The sequence below is a fragment of the Asterias amurensis genome, chromosome 12, assembly GCF_032118995.1.
Source record: "Asterias amurensis chromosome 12, ASM3211899v1".
Classification (NCBI taxonomy): domain Eukaryota; kingdom Metazoa; phylum Echinodermata; class Asteroidea; order Forcipulatida; family Asteriidae; genus Asterias; species Asterias amurensis.
Window position 1 is genome coordinate 1,535,165 of NC_092659.1, and position 26,448 is coordinate 1,561,612.

General features: G+C 38.4%; 2 protein-coding genes across 3 annotated transcripts; both read left to right on the top strand.

The window, feature by feature from the left end:
- Nucleotides 1-1,531: 1,531 nt before the first annotated feature.
- On the top strand, nucleotides 1,532-10,349 carry LOC139945266 (uncharacterized). Of its 2 annotated transcripts, none has more exons than XM_071942597.1 (7): nucleotides 1,532-1,633; nucleotides 2,561-3,586; nucleotides 4,490-4,628; nucleotides 6,217-6,381; nucleotides 7,039-7,187; nucleotides 8,286-8,356; nucleotides 8,980-10,349. In XM_071942597.1, exons 1-7 carry the CDS (start codon nucleotides 1,564-1,566, stop codon nucleotides 9,196-9,198), a joined length of 1,839 nt encoding a protein of 612 aa, XP_071798698.1. In that variant the 5' UTR covers nucleotides 1,532-1,563; the 3' UTR covers nucleotides 9,199-10,349. The 2 variants fall into 2 exon arrangements, with proteins under 2 accessions (XP_071798698.1, XP_071798697.1); XM_071942596.1 differs by lacking the exon at nucleotides 1,532-1,633 and adding an exon at nucleotides 1,863-1,991 and having other exon boundaries at nucleotides 8,980-10,346.
- Nucleotides 10,350-10,592: 243 nt separating this feature from the next.
- LOC139945265 (centromere protein I-like) lies at nucleotides 10,593-24,589 on the top strand. The gene is made up of 17 exons (XM_071942595.1): nucleotides 10,593-10,867; nucleotides 11,858-12,005; nucleotides 12,881-13,018; nucleotides 13,957-14,075; nucleotides 14,972-15,079; nucleotides 15,492-15,587; nucleotides 15,714-15,938; nucleotides 16,496-16,666; nucleotides 17,605-17,725; nucleotides 17,857-17,942; nucleotides 18,285-18,402; nucleotides 19,032-19,242; nucleotides 19,766-19,919; nucleotides 20,143-20,267; nucleotides 21,070-21,136; nucleotides 21,830-22,048; nucleotides 22,476-24,589. The coding sequence occupies exons 2-17, from the start codon at nucleotides 11,882-11,884 to the stop codon at nucleotides 22,644-22,646; spliced, it is 2,253 nt and encodes a 750-aa protein (XP_071798696.1). The 5' UTR covers nucleotides 10,593-10,867; nucleotides 11,858-11,881; the 3' UTR covers nucleotides 22,647-24,589.
- Nucleotides 24,590-26,448: the final 1,859 nt, after the last annotated feature.

Here is a 26,448-nt window from a genome sequence, read left to right on the forward strand (position 1 = left end):
GTTGTGCAACATCTAATCTACTGTTTTTTACCACCGCGTTTGGGAGTAACAGAGCGTCGGCCTCATTAATTTTTAATTTATTGTCATATCAATTAATTCTCATGTAAACTTTCTGGTCAACATCCACCGGGGCGCGCGCCCCGCGTGACGAAGTCCCCTGATAAAACATCCAATTTTATATGTTATCATATCTGTGGAACCCTATACAAACTAAAATAATAGAAACGGTAATTTTATTGGTGTTTAATAACTACTCCATACATTCTCTCACTTAAATCACTTTCAGAAAACATTTGCCTAGTTATTTTGAGGGTTTGTATGCCAGCTACTCCTACATCCTCTCACTTAATTCACTTTCAGAAAACATTTGGCTTGCTGTTTTAAGGGTTTGTAGGCCAGTTTGGTTAACTTTGTATGGAGAAATTCGTAAAAAGTACCGATTCAGCTGCACATGAGGGCTCTTTCGATAACAAAACCCGACGGCCGATTGCTTAATACAAAAAGGATTTGGCAAAATCCCGAGTCCTGACCAAACTGCGATCTAACAATTTTGTTGCTTCAGAACTTTGAATGGAATGTTCGTTTACAGCTTCAAAACAGCAGTTGATGTTTCACAAAGTTCGTAACTATGAAAGCATACTATTCTTAAACGGTGATTTCATGTACTCTTTTGTAGGTTTAACTGGCAAAACCTATACAATGTATATGAAAAGAATCAGTAATGTGTTTACTTTCTTTTTGAAAATGTTTCAACTTTTGCGTGTATACGTTCTGTGTGTGGCGAATGACTATGGACTGTAGTACTAATGGTGCATGAGTTAAATGGAACACATAAAGTTTCACAACAATGGGTTGCTGTTTGATGCGTTTAAAAAATGCTGGAAATTTGGGTAGGCCTACATGAGTGACTTAATTGTAATAAAAACATATGTAACAGATGCATGTATTAAAGCCTAATAATTTTTAAAACTGTTTTGTTTTTTGAGCGCCACGCCATTTTGACAAAATGGTATAGAAAACTTTTTCTGGGCCAATACTGGCCAATACTGACCTCAACATTGTTGGTCAATTGCAATCGTTGCCGAGGCAAATGTAATGGACTAAAAACCATCGTTGGTCCAATAAATAAGCTTTAATGATACCAACATTCTCTCAACACTGATCGCAAACGTGAAACAATGGTGATGTTGCTAACCCAGAGCCAACATTGTGGTCCTACGTCACCAACACAAGCCGTTATTGCTTTCCCAGACCGTTATGGTCTTTCATTCTGAAAAAAACAAAAAACACCCCCCCCCCCCCCGTTTGGAAAATCTTGGATCCGCCCCTGCTAACACAAACTCACCAGCCAAGAGAAAGAGGCACAAAGGGACCAATCTATAATTATGACCTTAACCCCTGCTAATATGTGACAATCTAACAAAAGGCTATCTGAGGTTTATAACAGTAACCCCATAATCCCTTAATCCTATAACAATTGCGTTTGAAGATGTACTGGTAGTCCTCCCTAAAATGGCGGTGACATGGGGGTTTCTCTGTGTGGCTTATGGGGTTGTTTCGTCTATGGTTGTTGCGGTTTTAAGTTCACTCTGTGTGTCCACTGAGGCTGAACTCGTTGGCAAAATCATAACAGGTAAGACAAACTTGCAGACAGTGTTCATATTGTAAAGATTTCAAAGATTAAAGGAAACATAATTTCAGAACTGTTATGCCATCTGCACCCCAGATACACACACCTTTTGAACACTTGTTTTGACCTTGCTCTGTCAAGCAACCTATTAACCCCGTGTATAAGCGCAGATCTTTTTGGGTGAAATCACATAACAATATTGTACAAAATAGTTATTGTCCATTGCACTGACGTTTCAAAATGGCGGTGACATGGGGGTTTCGCTGTGTGGCTTATGGGGTTGTTTCGTCTATGGTTGTTGCCGTTTTAAGTTCACTCTGTCTGTCCAATGAGACTGAACTCGTTGGAAAAATCATAACAGGTAAAACAAACTTGCTGTTGCCATTTTGTGAAACTTTTATTTGTAAATCGACTGTGACTTATTGTGCAGTAGGTATAGAGGCAATAGACAGTGCCAAAAACGTACAAGTGGTAAATAAATTGTTTATTTTGGAAGCTAGCATCGGCCCCAATTGAATCTCCTGAAATGTTTGAGGGCATCATTGGTAGAGTTGACAGTCACACACAGCGTTCATGATTTTTTTTTTTCATCAACCATGTCTACATAAAATTAAAAGAACGGAGAACTTTAGAATCGTTTTCACGAAGGCGAAGAATATCTCATTGTACTTGTGATGTAATCGTACTTTTTAAGAAAAAGAAATCACTCTGAATATATCTGGGTTTTTATGTTTTGTCATTTATCTTTGGAGTTGCTGGGCAAAAACAAAACAAAAAATGGTAACAATAAACCTACAACTGGCAGGTTGCAACTCAATAGCTAGAACGATGTTTTGAAACTTCGCTAAAAGGCTGCGTGGCAAGAACTTAAGCAAGATTTTGTGTGTGCATGTGTTGTGAAATATTCACCCATCTCTTGTTTTATACCAGGGAGTTTGGCAGCTCTAATCGGCATTACATCTTTGATCGCCTTCCACATCTCGTCCCTGCGATGTTCAGAGAGCCACACCCTACGTACTCTACTCCTGTCTTACAGATGGCACCAGGGAGAGAAAGTAGCAACGCCCTTCCTGATGGCTAAGATGAAGCAGATGTGGAGTAATCCACGCAAAGCCCAGGAGGAATTACTCCAGAAGCTGACCAGACGAGATGCGAAGACGGAGTACGGAAGGCATCACCGTCTTGGAGAGATTCACTCCTTGGAGGACCTCGTTAAGAAGCATCCCCTGACCTCCTACGATCACTACCAGAAGTACATCGAGAGGCTGGCTGATGGTGAGGAAGGAGTCATTGTTGGTGAGAAGCCCGTGAGATTCGGGGTGACATCCGGAACAACGGGAGTAGGGAAGAAGATACCTTACGTCGGTCTCTTTTATTCCGGAGACGCTGTGGGCAAGAAGTTCTACCGTCTGACTGGTTATCAGGGCAGCCGTCGACCAAGTCCAGTACAGAAGAGATGCTATCTTTACATCCATCCCAAAGCTGCCTACACAAAAAGTGGTATTATTGTGTGTCCATACGTGCTCTTTGCAGACGGTGATAAATTCCTTTTTGCTGAGCATAGCTCACCCAGACCGGCTTTCCTCATCTCTGACGAACCAGCCTCTGCATACGTCCACATGCTCTTCGCAATAGCTGACCGGAATCTGGGCCAACTTAGGGCAATGTTTTCGCCACAACTGTACCGAGCTCTGAAATGCGTGGAGACCAACTGGGAGATGATGCTCTCTGATTTATCGACGGGGAAGATAAGCGCCAAGATACCCCTAGAGCCTGAATTGCGTTGCTCAATTCAAAGCTACATGAGGATAGACGTGGGTCGAGTCGCTGAGCTACGGAAGGAATTCGAGAAAGGCTTCGAGGGTATCGTCAAGAGGATCTGGCCTCATCTTGGAGGAATGGACGCGGTTGAACACTTGGGATATAAAAAGAGGATTGAAGAAACCTACGGAAAAGGTTGGTGCAAAATGGGGGACATTTGGAACTCTAGGTGGCAGCAGACTTTCCAGTAAGTCCCGTGGTAAATCCACTGTTCTTGGTAATTTACGCATGCTCAGAACTACCAACAATGGAAACATATATGGTCGACATAAATATTGCTCCCATGTTCAAAAACCTGTCCGGAAATGAATATTTATATGCGCCTTGAGACGCACGTATAAGGAGGTTTAGCTGCACGTTGCGCTTGGACGTGAGCGTGAACGTCAGAAAATTGTGTGTTAAAATCTCACGTATTTAGCATACGTGAAGTTACCATTTTTCACGTCAGGTTCGTATGTGCGCCCATACGTCATACGTGAGAATGCAGTAAGCTCAAAGTGGCGACGTCACCCAGACACAACACATTTGTTGACGTTCACGCTCATGTATTTGCTCGCGTAACGTGCAGCTAAACCTCGCTGTTAAAAACATGTCATTTATTAAAGGAACACGTTGCCTTGGATCGGTCAAGTTGGTCTTTAAAAAGCGTTTTTGTAACCGTTTGCCATAAAATGCATATGGTTAGAAAGATGGTTTAAAAGTAGAATACAATGATCCACACAAATTTGCCTCGGAATTGAGTGGTTTTCCTTTTACTTTGCGAACTAACACGGTCGGCCATTTATGGGAGTCTACAATTTGACTACCATAAATGGCCGACCGTGTTAGTCGACGAGGTTAAAGGAAAACCACGCAATTTCGAGTGAAACTTGTGTGGATCATTGTATTCTCCTTTAAATCATCTTTCTATAACCATAAGCATGTTATAGCAAACGGTTACAAACGCTTTTTAAAGACCAACTCGACCGATGATCCAAGGCAACGTGTTCTTTTAATATCATCCCTATGATGGTATAATTATCTTGATTATTTTGGTAGGTTTTGTGGTTGGCAGTTTAAGATTTGGAGGTACTGAAGCTGGAATTATCGCAATTAACGTCTGGATGAAAGAAGAGGTTCCACGCTATGCGTTTCTACCGTTAAACAGCATCTTTGAATTCATCCCAGAAGACCAAAGGTATAGTTCTGAAAGTTCAATTGTGGCTTTAAAGGCACTCACTGGACACCATTACTCAAAATAATTTTGGTATAAAAACTTGGTAACGAGCAATGGAGAGCTGTTGATAGAAACGGCGCCCTCTGATGTTACATAGTTTTTGATAAAGAGGTAATTTCTCTCTCAGATATTTTTTAAAAGACTTCAGGCCTGAAGCCTTTTTTGACATCTGAAAGCACACAGTGCAATGAGGGTGTTTTCTTTTCTATCGTTATTCTCTTCTTGCAACTTCGATAACAAATTCAGTAAAAATTGTCACCGATTTTTAAATGGTTTGCATTTTTGTTTATAATACAGCAAGCAGTGAGAACACTGGGCCTAATTTCATAAAGCCTGTAAGCACAAAAATTTGCTTAGCATGAAATTTGTTCCTTGATAAAAACAGACACCAACCAAATTTCCATTTGTTGCATATTAAAGATGCTATGTCAGATTTTTGGCCCCAAACATTAAAAATTATATTTTTTTGAGTGAATGGTATTTCAAAGAGTATCACCCGCTCTAACGATTTTTTTTTTATTTTTACTTTTAATGGTCAGGAACCATGACAACAATTTAAAACGTTTCTTAAAAAACGGATAAAAATTGGTCACGTGATATACTGTCGGGATCCCGACAAAAACTAATTTTGAGCACTTTATTTCACTGCTACCAATAATTGGCGGACTTTTTCGAGCAATGGCTCAAATGAAAGCTTGTAACTTTCTCGACCCCCATCAAAATACCTATTGAATTTTAAATCAAAATTATGAAATTAGGCCCTGGTCTTTGACATTACCAAAGGTGTCCAGTGCTTAATACGGGACAAAGTGCTTAAAGGGAAGATTATGATACGTTTGATGCTTATAAAACTTTTGGTTAGTATGGCTACTGCAGCTTTCAAAAGTATAAAGTATTTTTTAGAATCGTTTCACTTTGAAGTAATACGGATTTAAAGGAACACGTTGCCTTGGATCGGTCGAGTTGGGCTTTGAAAAGCGTTTCGTTTGTTATAAAATGCATATGGGTAGAAAGATGTTGTAAATGTAGAATAAAATGATCCACACAAACACGCCTTGAAATTGCCGAGTTTTCCTTTTACCTCGGCGACTAACACGGTCGGCCTTTTATGGGAGTCAAATTTTGGAATCCCATAAATGGCCGACCGTGTTAGTTCGGAAAGGAAAAGCGCGCAATTTCGAGGCACATTTGTGTGAATCATTGTATTCTACTTTTAAAACATCTTTCCAACCATACTGATTTGTATAACAAACGGTTACAAATGCTTTTTATAGACCAACTCGTCCAATCTAAGGCAACGTGTTCCTTTAATGTAAAACATGCTCAGTTTTTATCCACCAAATTTGAATCTGCGAAGCGTTCTTGTCAGGTTGTGTGTTCCAACTACGGACTATTCTTCCAGCGTGGACATAATGGCTCAGGATTTTCGGCGATATGTCAAAAATTATACCAGGTTAATTTTATTGTATTTCTACACGGTTCCAAAAAACCAGAGGTATACTTTCGCTTTAAAAACCTGCATTTTGGGGTATTCATTTTTTACCAACAGTTCAGAAGAAAATCCGAAGACTCTTTTGTTAGACGAGGTGGAGAAAGGTAAGAATTATGAACTCGTGATGACGACAAGGACCGGACTGTATCGCTATAGAAACGGTGACGTCATAGAGGTAACTGGTTTCCATGAGAACTGTCCGGTGTTCAAGATGAAGTACAGGTAAGTATGGAGCCCTGAAAACTCCATGAGACATGTTGAGATCCTGAAATAATTTACTGAAGGATGACGTCATGAACACAAGATGATGATCCTGGGAAAATTCGAGATGGCGATATCTTAAAAATATAATGCCGTCTTCCTGATTATTTCATCTCATGCTGACGAAATAATGAAATTCAAAATGTTGTCACTTTTAGAACTCCGTAGTTATACGAGTTCTCCATGAAATATAATTACCCTTACTTTTTAATTGGAGACTTTGGAAAGCTATAGGTGGCCACCAGGTAAACTGCCATTGTGTATGTTTAATAGGCCTACTCGGAATGCTCTAATTACAGAGAACAATGGATTTTCCTAGGTAAGTCTGCTGCCACCTAGCGCCCCAAAAGTCCCTGATTTGTAAACTCTTAGGCCCTTTTCGAAACCACGGCTTCGGCTCCACATTCAGGCTCAGGCTAGTTTGGCCCCGCGATTGTTTTGACATAATTGCGCGTATTTTGCTTACGTGCCCAGGACTTCAGACGAGAGGACGGAGCCTGAGGCCGAATCCAAAGCCAAAGCCTTGGTTTCGAAAAGGGCCTCAGTCTTGCCTGTAACTATTTCTAAAATATTTATGAAATATTTATGAAATAATTATTTCTTCTCCTAATCTGTTAGGATTGGGGAGCTTCTGAACCTTGTAGGCGAGATGTTAAATAGTTCTATTGTCGCAACGGCAGTCACTGAGACAGTCGAAGGTTGGGCTGGATGTCAGCTGATTGATTGGACATGCGCAGAGAGCTCTCTGTATGACCCCACAACCTCAGGTCAGTAACAATTCGTTTTTACATTTCGTGAAAAATACGCATCCACAAATTTACAGACCGTGTTAGATCACGAAGTATTAAGGGAGACCACTAGAGGAATATTGTATGACTCATTATAAAAAAGACAATGGACACGTTTGGTAATATTGCCAAAGACCAGTCTTCTCACTTGGTGTATATCTCAACATAATTATACGTAAAATAACAAACCTGTGAAAATTTGAGTTTGATTGGTCGTCGGAGTTGCGAGATAACTATGAAAGAAAAAAACATCCTAGTCACACGAAGTTGTGCGCTTTCTTATGCTTGATGTCGAGACCTCAAGTTCTAAATCTGAGGTCTCGAAATCAAATTCGTGGAAAATTACTTCTTTGTCAAAAACTACGTCACTTCAGAGGGAGCCGTTTCTCACAATGTTGTATACTATCAACCTCTCCCCAATACCAGATGAGGTTTTATGCTGATAATTATTTTGAGTAATTACCAATATTGCACTGCCTTTAATTTGTTTTATTGTAAAACATCTTTTCAGTCATATTTATTTCATATAAAACGTTTTTACCTATGACCCAAAGCACCCAAAAGGCAATGATGTAGCCGTTGATAGTTTAAAACAATGTGAGAAACGGCTCCCTCTGAAGAAACGAAGTTTTTGAGAAAAAGTTCATTTTTACTCATATCCCAAGACAGTCTCGCTATTCATATAAGTGGAGAGCATGTCACATGGGGGTGTTTAAACTAGACGGATAAAGACGCGGGCCCTTTGCGGAATACCGGCTTCGGCTCCAGAATTGGCACAGGCTAGCTTGGCCCCGCGCAGTTGTTTTGACAACATTGCACCTGCTTTGCGTACGCGCTCAGGGCTTCAGACGAGAGGACGGAGCCTGACCCTTCCGGTTTTGAACGACAGTTTAAGACCAACTCGTGGCCGCTCTTTTATTCCCCCAGTAAACAATCCTAATGAAATTGTATTGCCCTATCGACCCCAATCAAGGCCGCAGGGAGGCCTATTATGTGTTTATTCGTCAGTAATAATGATTGACGTTAACCTTATTATCAAAGGCACACAACTCATATTTGTATATTCTATATAAATAGATCTGTTCCACGTCGTGTTTGTGGAAGTTGACCCTGGAGATATGAAAATCACTGATGAGCAACGATTACAGGTACGTTCACACGAGAGCACAACAGATGACATTCATGAGTACATTTTCACAAGCATCAAATGTTTTTTTTTTTTTACTCATTGAGAAAGGTGTAACATTCCCAACTAAATGTTTGCAAAATGTTGTCATTCTGATGATTGTTATTCCGATCCTATATATTTGAAGATTTACTGGGTTGGTAAGTTTTTTTTTTTTAAATCAGTGTTTAAAATTTAGTCTCTGAAAGTTGACTCTGATTGTTCCTTTGAATTTGATGAAAACATGAACACTGTCTGCGACTTTCATACACCAATCATTTTGATACCTTTCAGGGATGATATTATCAGACATTTTTTATCTGAATTCAGACTTTTTGTCGGCCTGGTGAAGAAAATCAGACAGTTTTTCCCACATTATATAAAATCCTGCTCTTTGGTCTACTTTTCTAATGCGCCAGGATACTGTTCTCAAAAGCTCATTCGAATCTATAACTCTGGGGTTACAAACGTTGATATCATTCAACTACCTAAGAAATATTCACAGTTTCAGACTTTTTGGTTGGCAATGAATCTCACCCTGACCTTTGGAACCTTGAAACAGCAATAATCAGATTTTCTTTGCCCTGCCCCCGTTTTGTTTTTTAGTTTGATGCAAATTTACAGAAAGGTCACGACTTGTACAAGAACCGCCGTAAATCGCATTTCATCTCCCCGGCCCGAGCGCACGTTGTCCGGCCAGGTACCTTTAAGGAGCTACGAGACTATACCGTGTCTCGCACCACGGCCTCCGTCAATCAATTCAAGACGCCTCGGAAGCTGAGGACGAAGGAACTGGTGGAGTGGATGTTACAGAGGGTGGCTTAATAATCCAAAATGGCGGTCATTTTGAAATCCAAGATGGCCGCCATCGAGGTGCAATTTTTGGTGGCCCTGTGCTAAAAATGTTTGTATTGTATTGTATAAACCATGATTCAAAGTTTCAGGCAGTGGACACTATTGGTAATTGTCAAAGACTAGCCTTCACAGTTGGTATATCTCAACATATACATAAAATAACAAACCTGTGAAAATTTGAGCTCAATCGGTCATCGAAGTTGCGAGGTAAAAGTGAAAGAAAGATTACCCTTGCCACACGAAGTTGTGTGCGTTTAGATGGTTGATTTCGAGACCTCAAGTTCTAAATATGAGGTCTCGAAATCAAATTCGTGGAAAATTACCTTTTTCTCGAAAACTATGGCACTTCAGCAGAGGGAGCCGTTTCTCACAATGTTTTATATCATCAACCTCTCCCCATTACTCGTCACCAAGAAAGATTTTATGCTAATGATTTTTTTGAGTAATTACCAATAGTGTCCACTGCCTTGTGGTTATTTGCACTTGTAAATGCAAAAAGTTTGGTTTTTCAGACATTTCTACAAGGTACAAAATGTTGAGGCCATATACAAAAAAATTGCCCACTGAATAAGTTTCATCAAACACTATTTCAATTCACAATTCACGGTGATCAAATCATGTGTGACTGAACATTCTGCTGAGCATTCTGGAAAAAAAATACATCGGCTTAAAGAAGCCATGTGCCTTTATATTAATTTCTAATATTTAATTTTTTAACCCTCGTATCAAGATTATTATAATTATTATTTAATATTAAAATTTAAACATCAGCTTGGTGATTTTATTATCACTTTTTATTTTTACGCTTTATTATAAATATTAAGGGGGAAAATTGTATTAAAAATAAATGTAAATCAGGTTTAAAAGCCATTAATTATTCACACTTTTTTTTGGCAAATTACCATGGTAGTTTTTTTAATGTCATAAAAAATATTGTGAATAAAATGAAGACAACTGATGGCTATAGAGTCATACACAGAGTCTCACGGAACACTTGCAGTCACTGCAGATATTTCTTCCACGTATGGCTTCACCAGTCTTTCTCGTTTGCCTTGAAAACAGGAAAAACTCAAAACAAATGGGACAAGTTGAAGTCATTAAAGATCGGTGTGGAGTGTGAACATTTCAATGTCCATCAAGTTTTAATTTATGTTTGCATACTTAATATAAACAAATGATGATAATTAGGGCATCGGTTGATATATCGCATCATTATTCCCAATTCAAAGAAAAGGGCATAATACCGTGAAAACTGGTAAGAGGAGGATACATCCGCCCAGCCCCTTCTTCTCTCGCATGTTTATACGCCCCTATTTTGGTTTGTGTCAAAAGAGGGCGCTGTGTAACTGTTGATTTGTTTCGATTCTCAAAAAGTGCGGAAAATAAATAGAGTTCAACATCGTAACGCTAACGGTATTTCAAAACAAAGTTATGTTCTGATATTTCCAATACCACCTCCATAGAAAGTTGACAGAATACATGATATAATTTTTGGGAAACGCTGAGAAGTTGTATTTGTATGGAATTCATGATGTATCTTGACTGAGTTAGAGTTCGGTTTGGTGAGCGATTGTTATTGTTGAATGAACTGATAACTAGGTAAGCGGTTGGCCGTCCATTTCCGACACTAATTTGTGAGGTAAGTTTCAAATGGTATGGTATTTTAAAAACCACACCCGCCGTTTGTGTTCAAAACTTCCCTTGTACATTTTTTGTAACGTTATCATCATACCATCATAAACCGTTATGGCTAAAAATCCTTTTCCAACTGCAATTTTTACAACTTAAATTCCAAAAATAAAGTTTAGTTAGGCCTAACTAAATTAATTAATTGTTAAGCATCAATTCTAGTTTCCGGATAACTTTCCGTATGGCGCCACCACTTTTTCACTCATTTTTACAAAAAGGGATATCTCATTGAGGTAAATTAGATACTATATTATATCATATCGAATGAAAAAGTGGTGGCGCCATACGGAAACTTTTCCTAGTTTCCTACTATAGTACTACTAGTACTATAGTAGTACTGGTAGTAGTACTACTGCCTAGTTATACTATTATTACTTAATAGTAGAACGTTCATGAAAAGTAAAATATTATAGTGCAGCTACTTTTAAAATTCAAAAGATGGGCTCAAGAACCCTGGTCTGGATTTGGATAATAACATGATCATAAACATGGAGCAATAAAACTAGTCTAGTTAATTGCTCCACGATACTCTTAGTTAATCTAGTTAATTGCCCCATCTTACTCTTAGTTAAAAATAAAAATATAAACTTAACGTTGCGATCTGGACCAGCGTGGACTTGTGTCACATTGAATGAAAAAGTGGTGGCGCTATACCGTATACGGAAACTTTTCTGATTTTAGCATCAGGAATATAAATCAGACAAATGAGATGCTCAACTACTTTTGGTTCTGGTGGGTCTTGTTTAATAAAATCTGGTCTACAAAATTGGAGCTACAAAAAAGCTCTGCGAGTCTTTGGGATGTTCCCCCACAATTAAAACCCTGATGAAAACGCGTAATTTATTTATCTGCTTATTTTTTTGACATTTTTGCCAGCATAAGTCAGATACAGTTATTGATCAGATATGTATTTTATTTATTTTAAATTTACAAACAACAGATTGCAGAGTTGCCAACCCTAACAATGGCAACCCCGACAGCAGAGAAGCGTAAATCACCAAACAGTCTAAACACAAGTAGTAAAAGTTCTGCAACCGACCAAGGGAGTTCATACACCGTCAGTATGGCTATCAAGTTTTTCAAAAATGGTGAGTGAATTCATTCATTCGTTTTATTCAGTCGATGCAGAGCATCGGATGATGGCCCTCCAAACACGTTGGTCCTCCATTGCTGTACGCAGCTCTTCCCGAATCAAAATAGACCTCAATATTTAATTTTATTGCGAAAAAATAGTTAATGGCCTGAGAATTCAACCCTAGAAGAGTCTTCTTTCTCAAAATGACAACACAAAAAGCATGAACAGGTTTCTTTGTGTAACATAAGCAGTGAAGTGGAAATACTATAGAGAGAGAAAAGAATAAACAAAAAACACAATAGGCAATGGGTAAACAATGAATAGGGAGATAAAGGGGGAGGCAGTTGGATGGAAGAGGCAGGTTTGACCACAAGAAGATGGAAACACAAAGGACAAAATCTAGGGTGTCCAGAGGTAGAACAAGTAATTAATTAGTGAATGAGGCAGGCTGAATGAGGCAGGCTTTCTGCAGGGAAAAGGAGAAAAGTGTTATTAGTCATTTCCTTATTGGATGTTCAGACCCATGTTGTTGAAAGGTCTGAAGGTGCCTTATCCACAGTTTAAATATTTTAGTCAACCAGCTCGTACCCCAAACAACTCAATCGCTGTACTCCAACCACCCCAAAAATGCACTTACTTTAATTCATTCTGAGTAAAGAGGTTCTTAAAGTGAAATTACTGTTTAATTGGAAAGATACTTGTTCCCTATAAATTAAAATTATAATCTAATCATGTATTTGTTTTTAAATAAATGATACATTTTGACAAAAATTGGAGCGCGAGTTGGTTGGAGTATGAGTTGACCTGTTTCATTCTTATACCTTTTTTTGCGTCCCCCATCGCCCGTTATATAGGATAATTAATATCTCTGGATTTTCTCTTTCAAAGATTTTTCCAACAGGAAGGTCCGAGGGAATGCAGCTTTAATTCTAGCCATTCAACAAGTTGAGCTAACTGCTAAGAGGGAAGGCTTGACAGCTAAGGACATCTCTCAACTTCTTGACGTGGCTGCGTCTTCAAAGTTCTGTGAGTTTATAATGCATCCAGGAATAAGAAAAACTAAAGTCCTAAACTGTACGTGAAAAGTCTATTAAAGCCATTGGACCCTTTCGGTACAGAAAAAAAAAAAAAGTCCACAGATTTACAAATAATTTACAGGCTTTACAGAAAGTAATGGTGAAAGACTTCTCTTGAAATATTAGTCCATGAAATGCTTTACTTTTTGAGAAAACGGTAAAACAATATAAATTCTCGTTAACGAGAATTACGGATTTGTTATAAACACATGTCATAACACGGCGAAACGCGCGAAAACAGGAGTGGGTTTTCCCGTTATTTTCTCCCGACTCCGATGTCCGATTGAGCCTAAATTTCCACAGGATTGTTATTTTATATATAAGTTGTGATACACGAAGTGTGGGACTTGGACAATACTGTTTACCGAAAGTGTATAATGGCTTTAAATGATTCGGGTACTTTTTCTAACACAATTCACAATGTCCATAGATTTACATCAAACTTACACAGTTTGAAGATAATGATAGTAGAAAGCTTCCCTTAAAATATTACTTGCTCAGGTGCTGTAGTTTTTGAGAAATGAGTACAACAGTGTCATGAAAACACAGTTTACATGCTAAAATAATTGTTGTCTCATAAGACGAGCAAATTATTTTTGTGACTTGTTTCACTCATTTCTCAAAAATTACAGCACCTCAGCAAGTAATATTTTAAGGGAAGCTTTCCACCATGATTATCTTCAAACTGTGTGAGTTTAATGTAAATCTGTGGACATTGTGTTTTGTGTCCTACAAAAAGTACTCTGACCCTTTAAGTCAGCCTTGTACTCAATAAAATTGTCCTACTGTTTTCTAAGGACCAAATATTGTGCCTGTCAGTACCAAAATCCTTTCGGTTGGTAATCAGTTTAGTACGGCTTACTCTATTTTCTCTTTTGGATGATTTAGCGGACTCCATCAGTTCCCGCCTCATCAAAAGTCTCCTCCCATCGGATAAGATTCCTCAAGAAGCTGTGGTTAAAGCAGTGTCATGGATGTGCACCAATAAACCTTCAAATGAAATACAGGTAGCTACATGTTCTTTTAATGGCACTGGACACCTTTGGTAATTGTCAAAGACCAGTATTCTGACTTGGTGTATCCCAACATACGCATAAAATAACAAAACTATGAATATTTTGGCTCAATTGATCGAGTTGCAAGAGAATGATGAAAGAAAAAACACCCTTGATGCACAAAAGTGTGCACTTTCAGAACTGTTCAGATGCCTAATAAAAGGCTTCAGGTCTGAAGTCCTTAGTATTTGGGTGAGAAATTACCTCTTTCTCAATAATTACGTTACTTCAGGAGGAGCCGTTTCTCACAATGTTTTATACTATTAAAGGGAAGGTACAGGTTTGGTAATTACTCGAAACAAACTGACTTGGTAACTAGGTACACGCTTGGTAATTACTCGAAACAAACTGACTTGGTAACTAGCTTTGGAGAGCTGTTGATAGCATAAAACATTGTGGGAAACGGCTCCCCCTGAAGTATTGTAGTTTTTGAAAAAGAAGTCTTTTATTCCCATCTGAAAGCACACAAATTTGTCAAACAAGGGTGTTTTTTCTTTCATCATTTTCTCACAACTCTGATGACCAATTGAGCTCAAATTTTCACAGGTTTGTTATTTTGTGCATATGTTGAGATACACCAAGTGAGAGCACTGGTCTTTGACAATTACCAATAGTATACTTTCCCTTTAACGGCTCTCAATTATCAATAATGTCAAGTGCCCTTAAAGGGAATGTATGTGTTTGGTTATCACTCTTAAAATGATTGGCAATACAAACTTTTGGTAAGAAGCCTACAGTAGCTTTCAATAAGTTTAGAAACATTGCACTTTGAAGTAATGTGGTTATTGAAAAAGAAATATTGACAAGTTTGTCACTATCTTCCGATTTACCCTTCTTTAAACCTTCAGGGTTTGTTGCTGAAATGGATGATATTGACCTACGACCTTTTGGATGGAAGTGACGACCTCCATGCCTTGTATGGGATCCTCTTCCATTTTGTGGAGAATGACGTTCTGGTAAGCTGCGTGCTGAGACTTGTTTCCACGTTGGGGGCAAACTCCTTCCCTCAACAATTAGTGTTCGAGAAATTTACATGCATATAAGGCCAAGGGTTCAGATCCCAGTCGTGACACTTGTGTCCCTGAGCAAGAAACTTAACTATAATTGCTTCTCTCCACCCAGGGATAAATTGATACCTGTGAGGGCAGAGATGGTTCTTTTTATTGATTTAGCTTAGTAGAGCATATTTGTTGCACAGGCTTTATACTCCCCAGGTGTGAAAAGCGGTATATAAAAACTTGTTTATTATTATTTTATATACAATACCTGGTCTGATGCGCTTGACCACTAGGCCGCGACTCGCCAAATATTAATCAACAAACTTCGAAAAACTATTTAACACAGTCTACTTTGTCTGTCGCCCCCCAGTGTCCTCAAGTCTGTCATCTGCTGTACCTTCTCACGAGGAAAGAAGACGTTCTTGCTTTTAGAGTTCACCGCCTTCTTAGTCTTCAGAAGAGAGTGGTAAGATCAACCTGTTGAAATAAAAAAAATTGTTTCGTCATGACCAAAAATTTGAAAAAAGAATATCGTTCGACAAGATGATGTTTGCATGATCAAAACCGAGAATTTTCTCTTATAATTATTCAGGGAGTCCAACCTCACATCACAGGTTTACTCTCAGTCTACAAGATGTACCGCCCCCATCTTGTCTCCCTGGTGGCTCCGCCCACTCAGAGGGTGTACTTTCGTCTGACTGTTAAGGCGTGGTCAGCGGAGGTCGACAAGGTCAAAGAGCGGCTACGGAATCGGGAAGAAGGCTCAGAGGCTGCTGCTCTGGAGAGGTTGCACGGTCCTGCGCAAGAGTCAACACAGGTACGTAGTTATAATCTTTATTCCCCATGCAATACTATACAAATAATTAATGTTTATGAGTGCAATTTTAAGAATATTATGAGTTAAAATATGGAATGTGCTCGAGTTGAATTGAACATTCTCTCTTCCATCTACCAACCAGGGTTCTAGTGGATGATACCCATGCCTACATCCCTACAGACCGTGAAGGGGGTAACCCTGTTTCAGCCCAAGGAGTGTGTGGCAACGAGCCCTGGTGGCAGTTGATTAGGGTCAATAGCCAAAATCAGCGCCTAATTTTGTGGCTCTGCGCTGGCTGTGTAAGAGTACGCTTGCGCACATGCAAAATCTCCCTGCTAAACCGGAAATACTCTTGACATAAGTGCAGAATTCCCTGCTTCGGTAAGCAGAGCCATGAAATTGGGCCAGGTTAGTGGAGCCCTGCGGGCCTCGAAGAGACCGTCTGTTGCAACCACTCCTAAAAAAAATATTTTACAAAAATTAAAAATCATATGAGGTAAGGTGGAAAAGGATTTGATCAACAATTTTTATTTCTTTTCTTTTTTTCCGCTTCTCAGAAATCCAAGAAGAAGAAGTTAGAGGTTATCCCAAAGGTCAGTTCCTCGCTGATGTCACAAGATGGATCAGGGGATGCTGGTTACCAACTACCTGGTTCCCGTCAGGGCAAAGTACCGCTGCAACACATCAAGACGTTTGAGGACTTACTAAAAAATATGAATAGATTGGAGGTAAATGAAAAGATAGATTTGAGTAGTTTTTTTGAATGGGAAGGTATATGTTTGGGAATCACTCTTTAAAGACTCTGGACACTATTGGTAATTGTCAAAGATCAGTCTTCTCACTTGGTGTATCTCAAGAAATGCATCAAATAACAGACCTGTGAAAATTTGAGCTTAAAATTGCGAGATAATAATGAAAGAAAAAACACCCTTGTCACACTAAGTTGTGTGCTTTTAGATGGTTGATTTCAAGACTTCAAATTCTAAATCTGAGGTCTTGAAATCAAATTCAGGGAAAATTACTTCTTTCTCGAAAACTACGCCACTTCAGAGGGAGCCGTCTCGCACAATGTTTTATACTATCAACCTCCCCCATTACTTGTTACCAGGTAAGGTTTTATGCTAATAATTATTTTGAGTAATTACCAATAGTGTCCACTGCCTTTAAACTAATGGCAATAAAAAGTACAAACATTTTTGATAGTATACGGGGTTTTGAAAACCATTTCACTGTGAAGTTCTGTGGTATTGGAAAAAGTAATCAGTTTATAATATTTTATTCTGACAAGCGTTACTGACAGCATGGAGCTATGCTGACAATAACATCTCTAAGATTTTGTATTTCAATGGGAGACTTTCAGGACGCTTGGTGGCAGCAGACAACCAGGTAAAATTGATTGTTCTCGGTAATGTGCGCATGCTTAGAACTAGGTAAACAATGGAAATTTACCTGGTAAGTCTGCTGCCACCTAGCGCCACCAAAGTCTCACATTACGCATTATTCTTTCTGCGCGGACAAAAACACTCCATACCTCAAAAACTTGACCACATTTTGAAATTAAATATTCGCAGATTAGTTTTATTGTACATATCTACATTTACGCAGGATAAAAACAAATAGTATACATTGCCTTTAAATTCAATGTGCTTTTTATGATTTGTTTCAGCTACCTGGTCAGATAGCGGCAGTATTAGAATCCCCATACCTCCAGCATGCTATCTGTTGCCATTCAGAACAACACACTGTACAGAGATTAAGCTTCTGGCTTTATCAATTCTTACATCAAGGTAAGGGCATCTCTTAACACAAGGGTGGGTTCTAATCCCTTCTGAGCAGTGTTATGTTTTTTCAGTTACCTGGTCGGATAGCTGCAGTATTAGAATCCCCATACCTGTTTGTTTTTCTTTTTTTCTTCTAGAATTACTGGATAACTCATCTGACGGTCCCAACTCAAGAGCAGAGAGATTGCTTCAGACTCTGATCAACTTTACCGACTTCTTGCACGTAAGAGACTGCCCAAATATTTCAACATTTTCAACGTCATTTTACAGACCACTTTCCTTGCCGAAAGTTGTACTCAGATCTTCCAACTTTTCCTAAATCTGCAGAAAGTTCCCTGAAAACAAACCAATCTTTCCGTATTCAGATGAATATGGATATTTTGTTCCCTGGTTCCCTTTTTAGGTGTTTCAATAAAGTACCGGTCCAACTGGTCTATTTCAATCAGAAGTCAAGAAATTGGATTCAAATACGGATTATTGAAAAGAAATTCGAAATTTTCGAAAGTTTGCTAAATTTTCAATTTCTAACTGATTCCGTTTTACCATACCGCTGTTTCATGTACAGGAAGACGTTCCAGTGTGTGAAAACTTCTTAGTCAAGTATCTCCACACATGGAACGGTTCAGATTATCGGCCGTACATCCTGAGGCTCATCACCAGATTCAGAATCTACCCGTTCCAGAGTAAGTTTACGTTTTTTGATTTAAAGGCACTGGACACTATTTGTAATTACTCAAAATAATTGTAAGCATGAAAAATTACTTGGTAACAAGCAATGGAGAGCTGTTGATAGTATAAAACATTGTGAGAAAACGGCTCCCTCTGAAGTAACGTTTTCCACTAAAATATTTGAATTTGATTTCGAGAAGTCAGATTTAGATATTTTGAGGTCCCGAAATCAAGCATCTGAAAGCACACAACTTTGTGTGACAAGGGTGATTTTTCGTCCATTATTATCTCACAACTTCAACGACCAACTGAGTTCAAATTTTCACAGGCTGGTTATTTTGTGCATATGTTGAGATACACCAAGTGAGAAGACTGGTCTTTGACAATTACCAATAGTGTCCACTGGCTTTAAATCTAAGCAATCTCGGTTGTCTAGGTGGTAAGACACTGCTCTTGAATTGCATGTGTCGTTAGTTCAAATCCAACCCAAGTTATATGTCTGTGATTTTATTTTGTTCATAGAACTTGGTAGAGTACTGAGTATACAGTGCTAACACACATCGGTGTGTGTGGTGAAACCAAAATTAAAATTCTTCATCCCGATGCAATTTTAACATCATTGTTATCATTCATAACTTCCCAGAGTTGAACGACCTGATCCTCGAGCCGCTCCGGTCTTTATTCTTCTGCTCGTCCGTCTTCTTCAAGTGTCAGATCATCTACACGCTGACGGAGCTTCTTCGTAACTACGTGTCCATCGAGCTCCCTCGCCATACCGATACAATCTGCACCCAAGCTGTTAAAGATGCCTCAGAGATCCAACACATAGGGGACTCTCTTCCTGCACAGACTCAGTAAGACCCTCCCCTCAACAAAAATAATAATTTAAAGGAACATTACAGAACTAAGTTATGCTAACAAAACAGTTGCTAGCAGTGTAAGCACTTTATGTAATCCACCATATACATAAACTGACAAACCTGTAGGAGATCGATCAACCATCTGGGTCACAAGAAAATAGTGAAAAACCGACAACACATTTTGCGTGACATTGATGCACAAAAAAAAAATGAATAAAACGCTCACTGAGCAATAAACTCTAAATCTGTGATCTTAGACAAGTTTTTTTCTTACCAATTCTGTAAGGTTCCTTTAAGATGCAACATGACTTTCATATGGGTCCAGGTGCTATTCACTGCTGGTAGATTAACATATAATGGGGTCATTGTGATGGGGTCATTGTGATGGGGTCATTGTGATGGGGTCATTGTAATGATTTAAGAGTACTTACCATAAGACACTTCTTATATGCAGAGAGTTACGCTATTTATAAATTCATAATCGTTGCTATTTCATTTCTTGGTTCGACTCTTTCAGAGTGTCCGTCTTCGAGGTACGTGTAGACAATTTCCAGGCTCTGCATACCATTCAAGAGTTAACAACGTACGTCGACAGAATCAGTGGTCTCGGACTCATTATTGAAAAAGACAATGTGTTACTCATGCATTATGTGCTAGAGTTCTTCGAATTGGTAAGATGGTTTTGACATCAACGTTTTGTTCTGTCAATTAAACTCATTTTTGTGGCTTGTCGTGGCTGAGCGGTCTGAAACACTGGACCCAAGCTCTGGTGTTGTCAGCAGCAAAGAGAAGGGGTTCGTGCCTGTATTCCTGGTTTGATTGGCTGCATATTGCAGCTACATATGATGCCATTATTATTTGTATTATTATAAACATTATTATTATTCTGGACAGATATCATGTCTTCATCTACGATACGGAGTTCCATTTGCGTACGTCCCGTCGTCTGGTACTTTCTACAGGGCTCTGTTTGCCAGTAACGCCATGTCCTGTTCTCGGCTCTGTAAAATCATCTGCAAGTATGTGTTTCTTAAGCTTTTGAGCAGTTGATTATGTATTGCTTATCAGAAATCTGTCAGTAAGGGAGAATTTTCAAATCGCAGTATAACCAATGTTGTCTTTTGCTCTTAAAGTAAAGTTTGTATTTTCTTGAGATCTAGAATCAAAGAATCTTCTTAGAATTATAAGTTTAATCTTTTTTTCTTTTTTTTTATAATGAAAAGTTTGTTTTTAATAATAAGTACCAGCACTAATATAAAGTCAGCTTAGTTTAGAGTGAAAAAGACTCCTCCTCCCTGTTTCGTCAGAATAGTAATGGCTTCTTATATACCGCTCAGGTCTGTCACGCAGTGACGCTCATGGCACTTCAACACTATTACCCCTGGTCAATGGGCCTTAAATCATTCCTTAAACAATCTCGGTTCCCTGGGGAGTATACAGCCTGTGCGCACTATATGCGCTACTCGGCTAAATCAATCACCACACCATCTCTGCCCTCACAGGTACCCATTTACCCCTGGGTGGAGAGAAGCAATTATAATGAAGTGTCTTGCTCAGGGACACAAGTGTCACGACTGGGATTCGAACCCACACTCTGCTGAACAGAATCACCAGAGCTTGAATTTGATGCTCTTATCCGCTCGACCACGACACCCCACCTGTCACCTTTTGTTTGATTTTTCTGTCATCAAATTGAACCATATTTGTTATCTATCATGAAAGATTTGTTCAAACCATCGTCATAAATTTGTTTGATAGCTTTAGGAAGTATTTGGATTTATTTTTTATAATTTTCATTATTATTTTTCCCCCCTGTAATAGTTACAAAGATGCATTTCAAGCCCTGAAGAAGATGGTTTCCAATGAGGAGTCTGACCTTCTCTTCACGGTAAGATTATTATTTATATCTATCGTGCAATTCCTAAGAAATTATTGCAATTTAAACATTGGTAACCCTAGTCACTGGGCCATTTATTTCATTCCTTACACCATTTCAGCTTCCTTGGGCAAATATCTGTTCTTCTATGTATGTAGCACACTATGCAAAATCAATCACAAGAACCATCTCTGCCCTCACAGGTACCCATTTACCCCTGGGTGAAGAGAAGCAATTGTAGTTAAGTTATGATCGGGATTCGAACCCACATCCTGATGACTAAGCCACCATAACTTGAGTCTAATGCACTAAAACTCTCGGCAACGACATGCCAATGTCTGGTACCATGACTTCATTGGTCACAAACACTAATTGCTGAATCCCGAAAATGAAGACTGGCTGAAATGTCACACAACTTTGGGCAAGCTTTTAGTGAACTTATTGGTTCAAAAAAGAGCTGTTAAAAACAAAAGCTCAATGTTTCGACTAGGGTTCTCTAGTTGTCTTTGGGAGTATTTTTTATACCAGATGCATGTATGACATGTAAAAACTCACAGTGTAATATTTGGTATCTTGAAAACTTGATGCAAAGAAACAATTAAATATTGAAATAATAAACAACTTTCCATCTATTTCTTTCACAGAACTCGGATAAGTACCGAGTATACAGTGCTAACACAATCTTTTCACCTTTCGTTATTTCAGAATATCATGAGGGATGGCATCCAGCTCCTTAACCAATACATCTTAGATATGAGCAACGCTTTGTGGAGAAACAAAGCTTTCCTTCACTCCAACAAGACGGTAGTCTTTGATATCCCAGTGACGACGTTACAGACGACTGGGGTTAAACACATCAACGAAGCATTCTCAATACATCTACATATGGCCATGCTGCCGTTTGCCTGCAGTTTCCTCAAACAGGTCAGTTGGAGAGGCCAGCGAGGCCAAACGGTTAAAGGGTTTGATGCTTTTTGTACACCAAAAAATACTATGTCCACATATTAACATTAAACTTACACGGTTTCAAGATAATGATGGTATAAAGCTTCCTTGAGAGTACTACTTGCTGTGTTGCTGAATATTTTGAGAAATGAGTGAAACCATGAGATTAATGTGCTGCCTTTCTAGCAACTGGGCCCTCTGCTGGCGGTGTCCCTATTTTACAAATATCTTTGTTCAAGGTGCCATTCAAAAGCCTTACAGCCATTCACTACCATGTAGCCAGGGATCCCACCAAAGTTTGTGATACAACCTTGGAAGAGGCAGGGGGTGCGACTTTTTATTTCAGATATCCCATGTGCTTTATTGTATAATTTTAATTTTCCGTCATGTTTACTTATTTATTCAGACGCAGCCAAAAGGCAAGAAGGTTCATCCGAGCTTGATCAGATCATCAGAGCGAGACACCTACCTGGATTTCCTGAAGAGAGAACGCCTCGACGGAATCGTCTCTTTCATCAATACATTCATCAAACGGAATGTGATCCATCCGACACCACAGAAACAATCTAGTAAATGAAAGTGGCACCAACCGATTTGGAAGACCCATCGACCCAAAGGAACAACCGGCCAGAGAATGCACGGACAAGGAAATAAGGTCAGATAAACGATGGAATCATCTCTTTCATCAATACGTTAATCAAACGGAATCTGATCCATCCAACCCCACAGAAACCATCTAGTAAATAAACGTAGGACCAACTAATCCGGAGGACCCATGGATTTGATTGGACGAATTGACCGGAAGGACCTGTTGACCAGAAAGACCCATCGGCCAGAGAATAACAGACCAACAAGGAAATGAGGTCAAATTAAAGCCAACTCATGATCAGACATTCATCATGTTTAGAGTTCTCGCCCAGTGTGAGCAAACTAGGGCCCAACTTCATAGAGCTGCTTCGGCAGTAAACATTGCTTAAATAACAGTTTCTCGCTTAGCAGAAATGAGCTGGTAAGCTTAGTTTTGTCATGCTGAGCTTTTTTTGTGCACAAACAGCTTTATTTTATTATAAAGCTGCTTGAGCACCAAGGTTTTTGCAGTAGCACCATAAGGTTTATCGCCATATCAAAGTATCAAGAGAGGGCGCTGTTGAACCCACACAAAGATACAGGCAATGCATGCGCGAGTCGTGCATGACAACATACATCGCATGGAAAACTGCCCCATACTCTTTCCCACAACACATTGCGGTTCTGAATCGCGACAAATCTTATGTGTAAATATCTTTTGAGAAGTGTGGGTTCTGAGAAGAACCAGTGGTTGACAACTGGATTTTTCGATCAGTAACCAAAAAACCTCACCTTATTAATTTTTCCAACGGGCAAAGTTTTAACCTTATTCAAGGTTAGCAATATAAATAACACATCTAACGCTTTTCAAGTTTAAAGGCACTGGATACTCTTGGTAAATGCTCAAAATAGTTGTTAGCGATTAATGGAGAGATGTTAATAATTAAAACATTGTGAGAGAGGGTTCCCTCTGAAGTATTATCGTTCTCGAGAAAGAAGTATTTGTTCACTAAAATATTTGATTTCAAGACCTCAGAATTTTATTTTGAGGTCTCAAATTCAAGCATCTGAAAGCACACAACTTTGTGTGACAAGGGTGTTTTTTCTTCCATAAGTACATGCAACTTCGACAACCAATTGAGCTCAAATTTGCACAGGTTTGTTATTTTAGATACACCAAGTGAGGAGACTGGTCTTGACAATTACCAAAGGTGTCCAGTGTCTTTAAGGTTAATAATATAAAAATAATATATCTATTGGAACAGGCTTTTCAAGTTAAAGGAAGATGCTTTGTTTGTTAACCTTCTCACTAATAAATATGTACATAAAATTGTCAGTTTTATAGCAAGTAAGTGCAACAACTTCAGAGCAGGCATGTGAACTCTAAGGACTTTTCATGAATGCAGGATTTTCTCAAAACTGCTTGAGTCTTCAAATTTTCTCAAAAGAAGTGAAGCCATCACCTAAAGGAAGAAAGAAATAATCCACATTGTGTCCAAACCTTTTATTTTGTGTATTTTGTAAGATGCACAGAATAAACCTCCTGAATTGTAATAATATTGAAGGTTCTGGATCCAGAATAATTTTCACATTTGACAAATTGTATCACCATTTAAAGATGTTTATTTATTTGTTGGCTTAGTTGGCTGGATTTTTCTGTCACTGAAACTTGGCGAAACTTTCAACAGATTTCCCTTCCTGCATTCTGTACAAACTTCCACCCATCTTTTTTAACAGTACATTAAAAAACAAGAAGAAATACAACCACTTCAAATGTTGTTATTTTGTTTCCTAATTTCCAAGTTTGATTTGATAATTTCTTATCCTTGCACCGATGTACATGTATATTAAGCACTTATTTTTTGCCTAATTATTCTCTAATTTCAATATTTCTGCAAAATTAGCCAAAACCATTGGTCAAGTTATATAAAAAGGCATCTGTAGTGCCTACTGCATCATTTTAGGGAATAAAACAGCAACATAAATTTTTGCTCAAAATTGATAAAAATGCTATAGCCTTGTACACTTTTTCGGCAACATTTAAAAAGTTCACAAGGCTATAGCCTTGTACACTTTTTAAGGAAAATTTGAAAGTTCACAAGGTTATAGCCTTTTTTAAAAAGTTCACAAGGCCTTGTACACTTTTTTCGGCAACATCTAAAAAGTGTACACTTTTTAAGCAAAATTTGAAAAGTTCACAAGATAATAGCCTTGTACACTTTTTCGGCAACATTTAAAAAGTTCACAAGGCTATAGCCTTGTACACTTTTTAAGCAAAATTTGAAAAGTTCACAAGGCTATAGCCTTGTACACTTTTTCGGCAACATTTGAAAAGTTCACAAGGTTATAGCCTTTCGGCAACCATTAAAATGTTCACAAGATTATAGCCTTGTACACTTTTTCAGCAACATTTAAAAAGTTCACAAGGCTATAGCCTTGTTCACTTTTTAAGCAAAATTTAAAAAGTTCACAAGGTTATAGCCTTGTACACTTTTTTCGGCAACATTTAAAAAGTTCACAAGGCTATAGCCTTGTACACTTTTTAAGCAAAATTTAAAAAGTTCACAAGGCTATAGCCTTGTTACTTTTTCGGCAACATTTAAAAAGTTCACAAGGCTATAGCCTTGTACACTTTTTAAGCAAAATTTAAAAAGTTCACAAGGTTATAGCCTTGTACACTTTTTCGGCAACTTTTAAAATGTTCACAAGGCTATATAGCCTTGTACACTTTTTCGGCAGTCTTTAAATAGTTCACAAGGCTATAGCCTTGTACACTTTTTCGGCAACATTTAAAAAGTTCACAAGGTTATAGCCTTGTACACTTTTTTCGGCAACATTTAAAAAGTTCACAAGGCTATAGCCTTGTACACTTTTTAAGCAAAATTTGAAAAGTTCACAAGGCTATAGCCTTGTACACTTTTTCGGCAGTCTTTAAATAGTTCACAAGGCTATAGCCTTGTACACTTTTTCGGCAACATTTAAAAAGTTCACAAGGTTCTAGCCTTGTACACTTTTTTCGGCAACATTTAAAAAGTTCACAAGGCTATAGCCTTGTACACTTTTTCGGCAACATTTGAAAAGTTCACAAGGTTATAGCCTTTCAGCAACCATTAAAATGTTCACAAGATTATAGCCTTGTACACTTTTTCAGCATCATTTAAAAAGTTCACAAGGCTATAGCCTTGTTACTTTTTCGGCAACATTTAAATAGTTCACAAGGCTACTTTTAAAGCAAAATTTAAAAAGTTCACAAGGCTATAGCCTTGTACACTTTTTCGGCAACATTTAAAAAGTTCACAAGGTTATAGCCTTGTACACTTTTTCAGCAACATTTAAAAAGTTCACAAGGCTATAGCCTTGTTACTTTTTCGGCAACTTTTAAAATGTTCACAAGGCTATATAGCCTTGTACACTTTTTCGGCAGTCTTTAAATAGTTCACAAGGCTATAGCCTTGTACACTTTTTCGGCAACATTTAAAAAGTTCACAAGGTTATAGCCTTGTACACTTTTTTCGGCAACATTTAAAAAGTTCACAAGGCTATAGCCTTGTACACTTTTTAAGCAAAATTTGAAAAGTTCACAAGGCTATAGCCTTGTACACTTTTTCGGCAGTCTTTAAATAGTTCACAAGGCTATAGCCTTGTACACTTTTTCGGCAACATTTGAAAAGTTCACAAGGTTATAGCCTTTCAGCAACCATTAAAATGTTCACAAGATTATAGCCTTGTACACTTTTTCAGCATCATTTAAAAAGTTCACAAGGCTATAGCCTTGTTACTTTTTCGGCAACATTTAAATAGTTCACAAGGCT

Bases quoted from the DNA above. Each gene is read 5' to 3' on its own strand.
- LOC139945266 (XM_071942596.1), top strand. From the start codon at position 1,871: ATGGCGGTGACATGGGGGTTTCGCTGTGTGGCTTATGGGGTTGTTTCG. The intron at 3,587-4,489 runs GTTGGTGCAAAA...TTATTTTGGTAG, and splicing joins TGAAGAAACCTACGGAAAAG to GTTTTGTGGTTGGCAGTTTA. The intron at 6,382-7,038 runs GTAAGTATGGAG...CTAATCTGTTAG, and splicing joins GTGTTCAAGATGAAGTACAG to GATTGGGGAGCTTCTGAACC.
- LOC139945265 (XM_071942595.1), top strand. From the start codon at position 11,882: ATGGCAACCCCGACAGCAGAGAAGCGTAAATCACCAAACAGTCTAAAC. The intron at 17,943-18,284 runs GTAAGAGACTGC...TTTCATGTACAG, and splicing joins ACTTTACCGACTTCTTGCAC to GAAGACGTTCCAGTGTGTGA. The intron at 20,268-21,069 runs GTATGTGTTTCT...CCCCTGTAATAG, and splicing joins CTCTGTAAAATCATCTGCAA to TTACAAAGATGCATTTCAAG.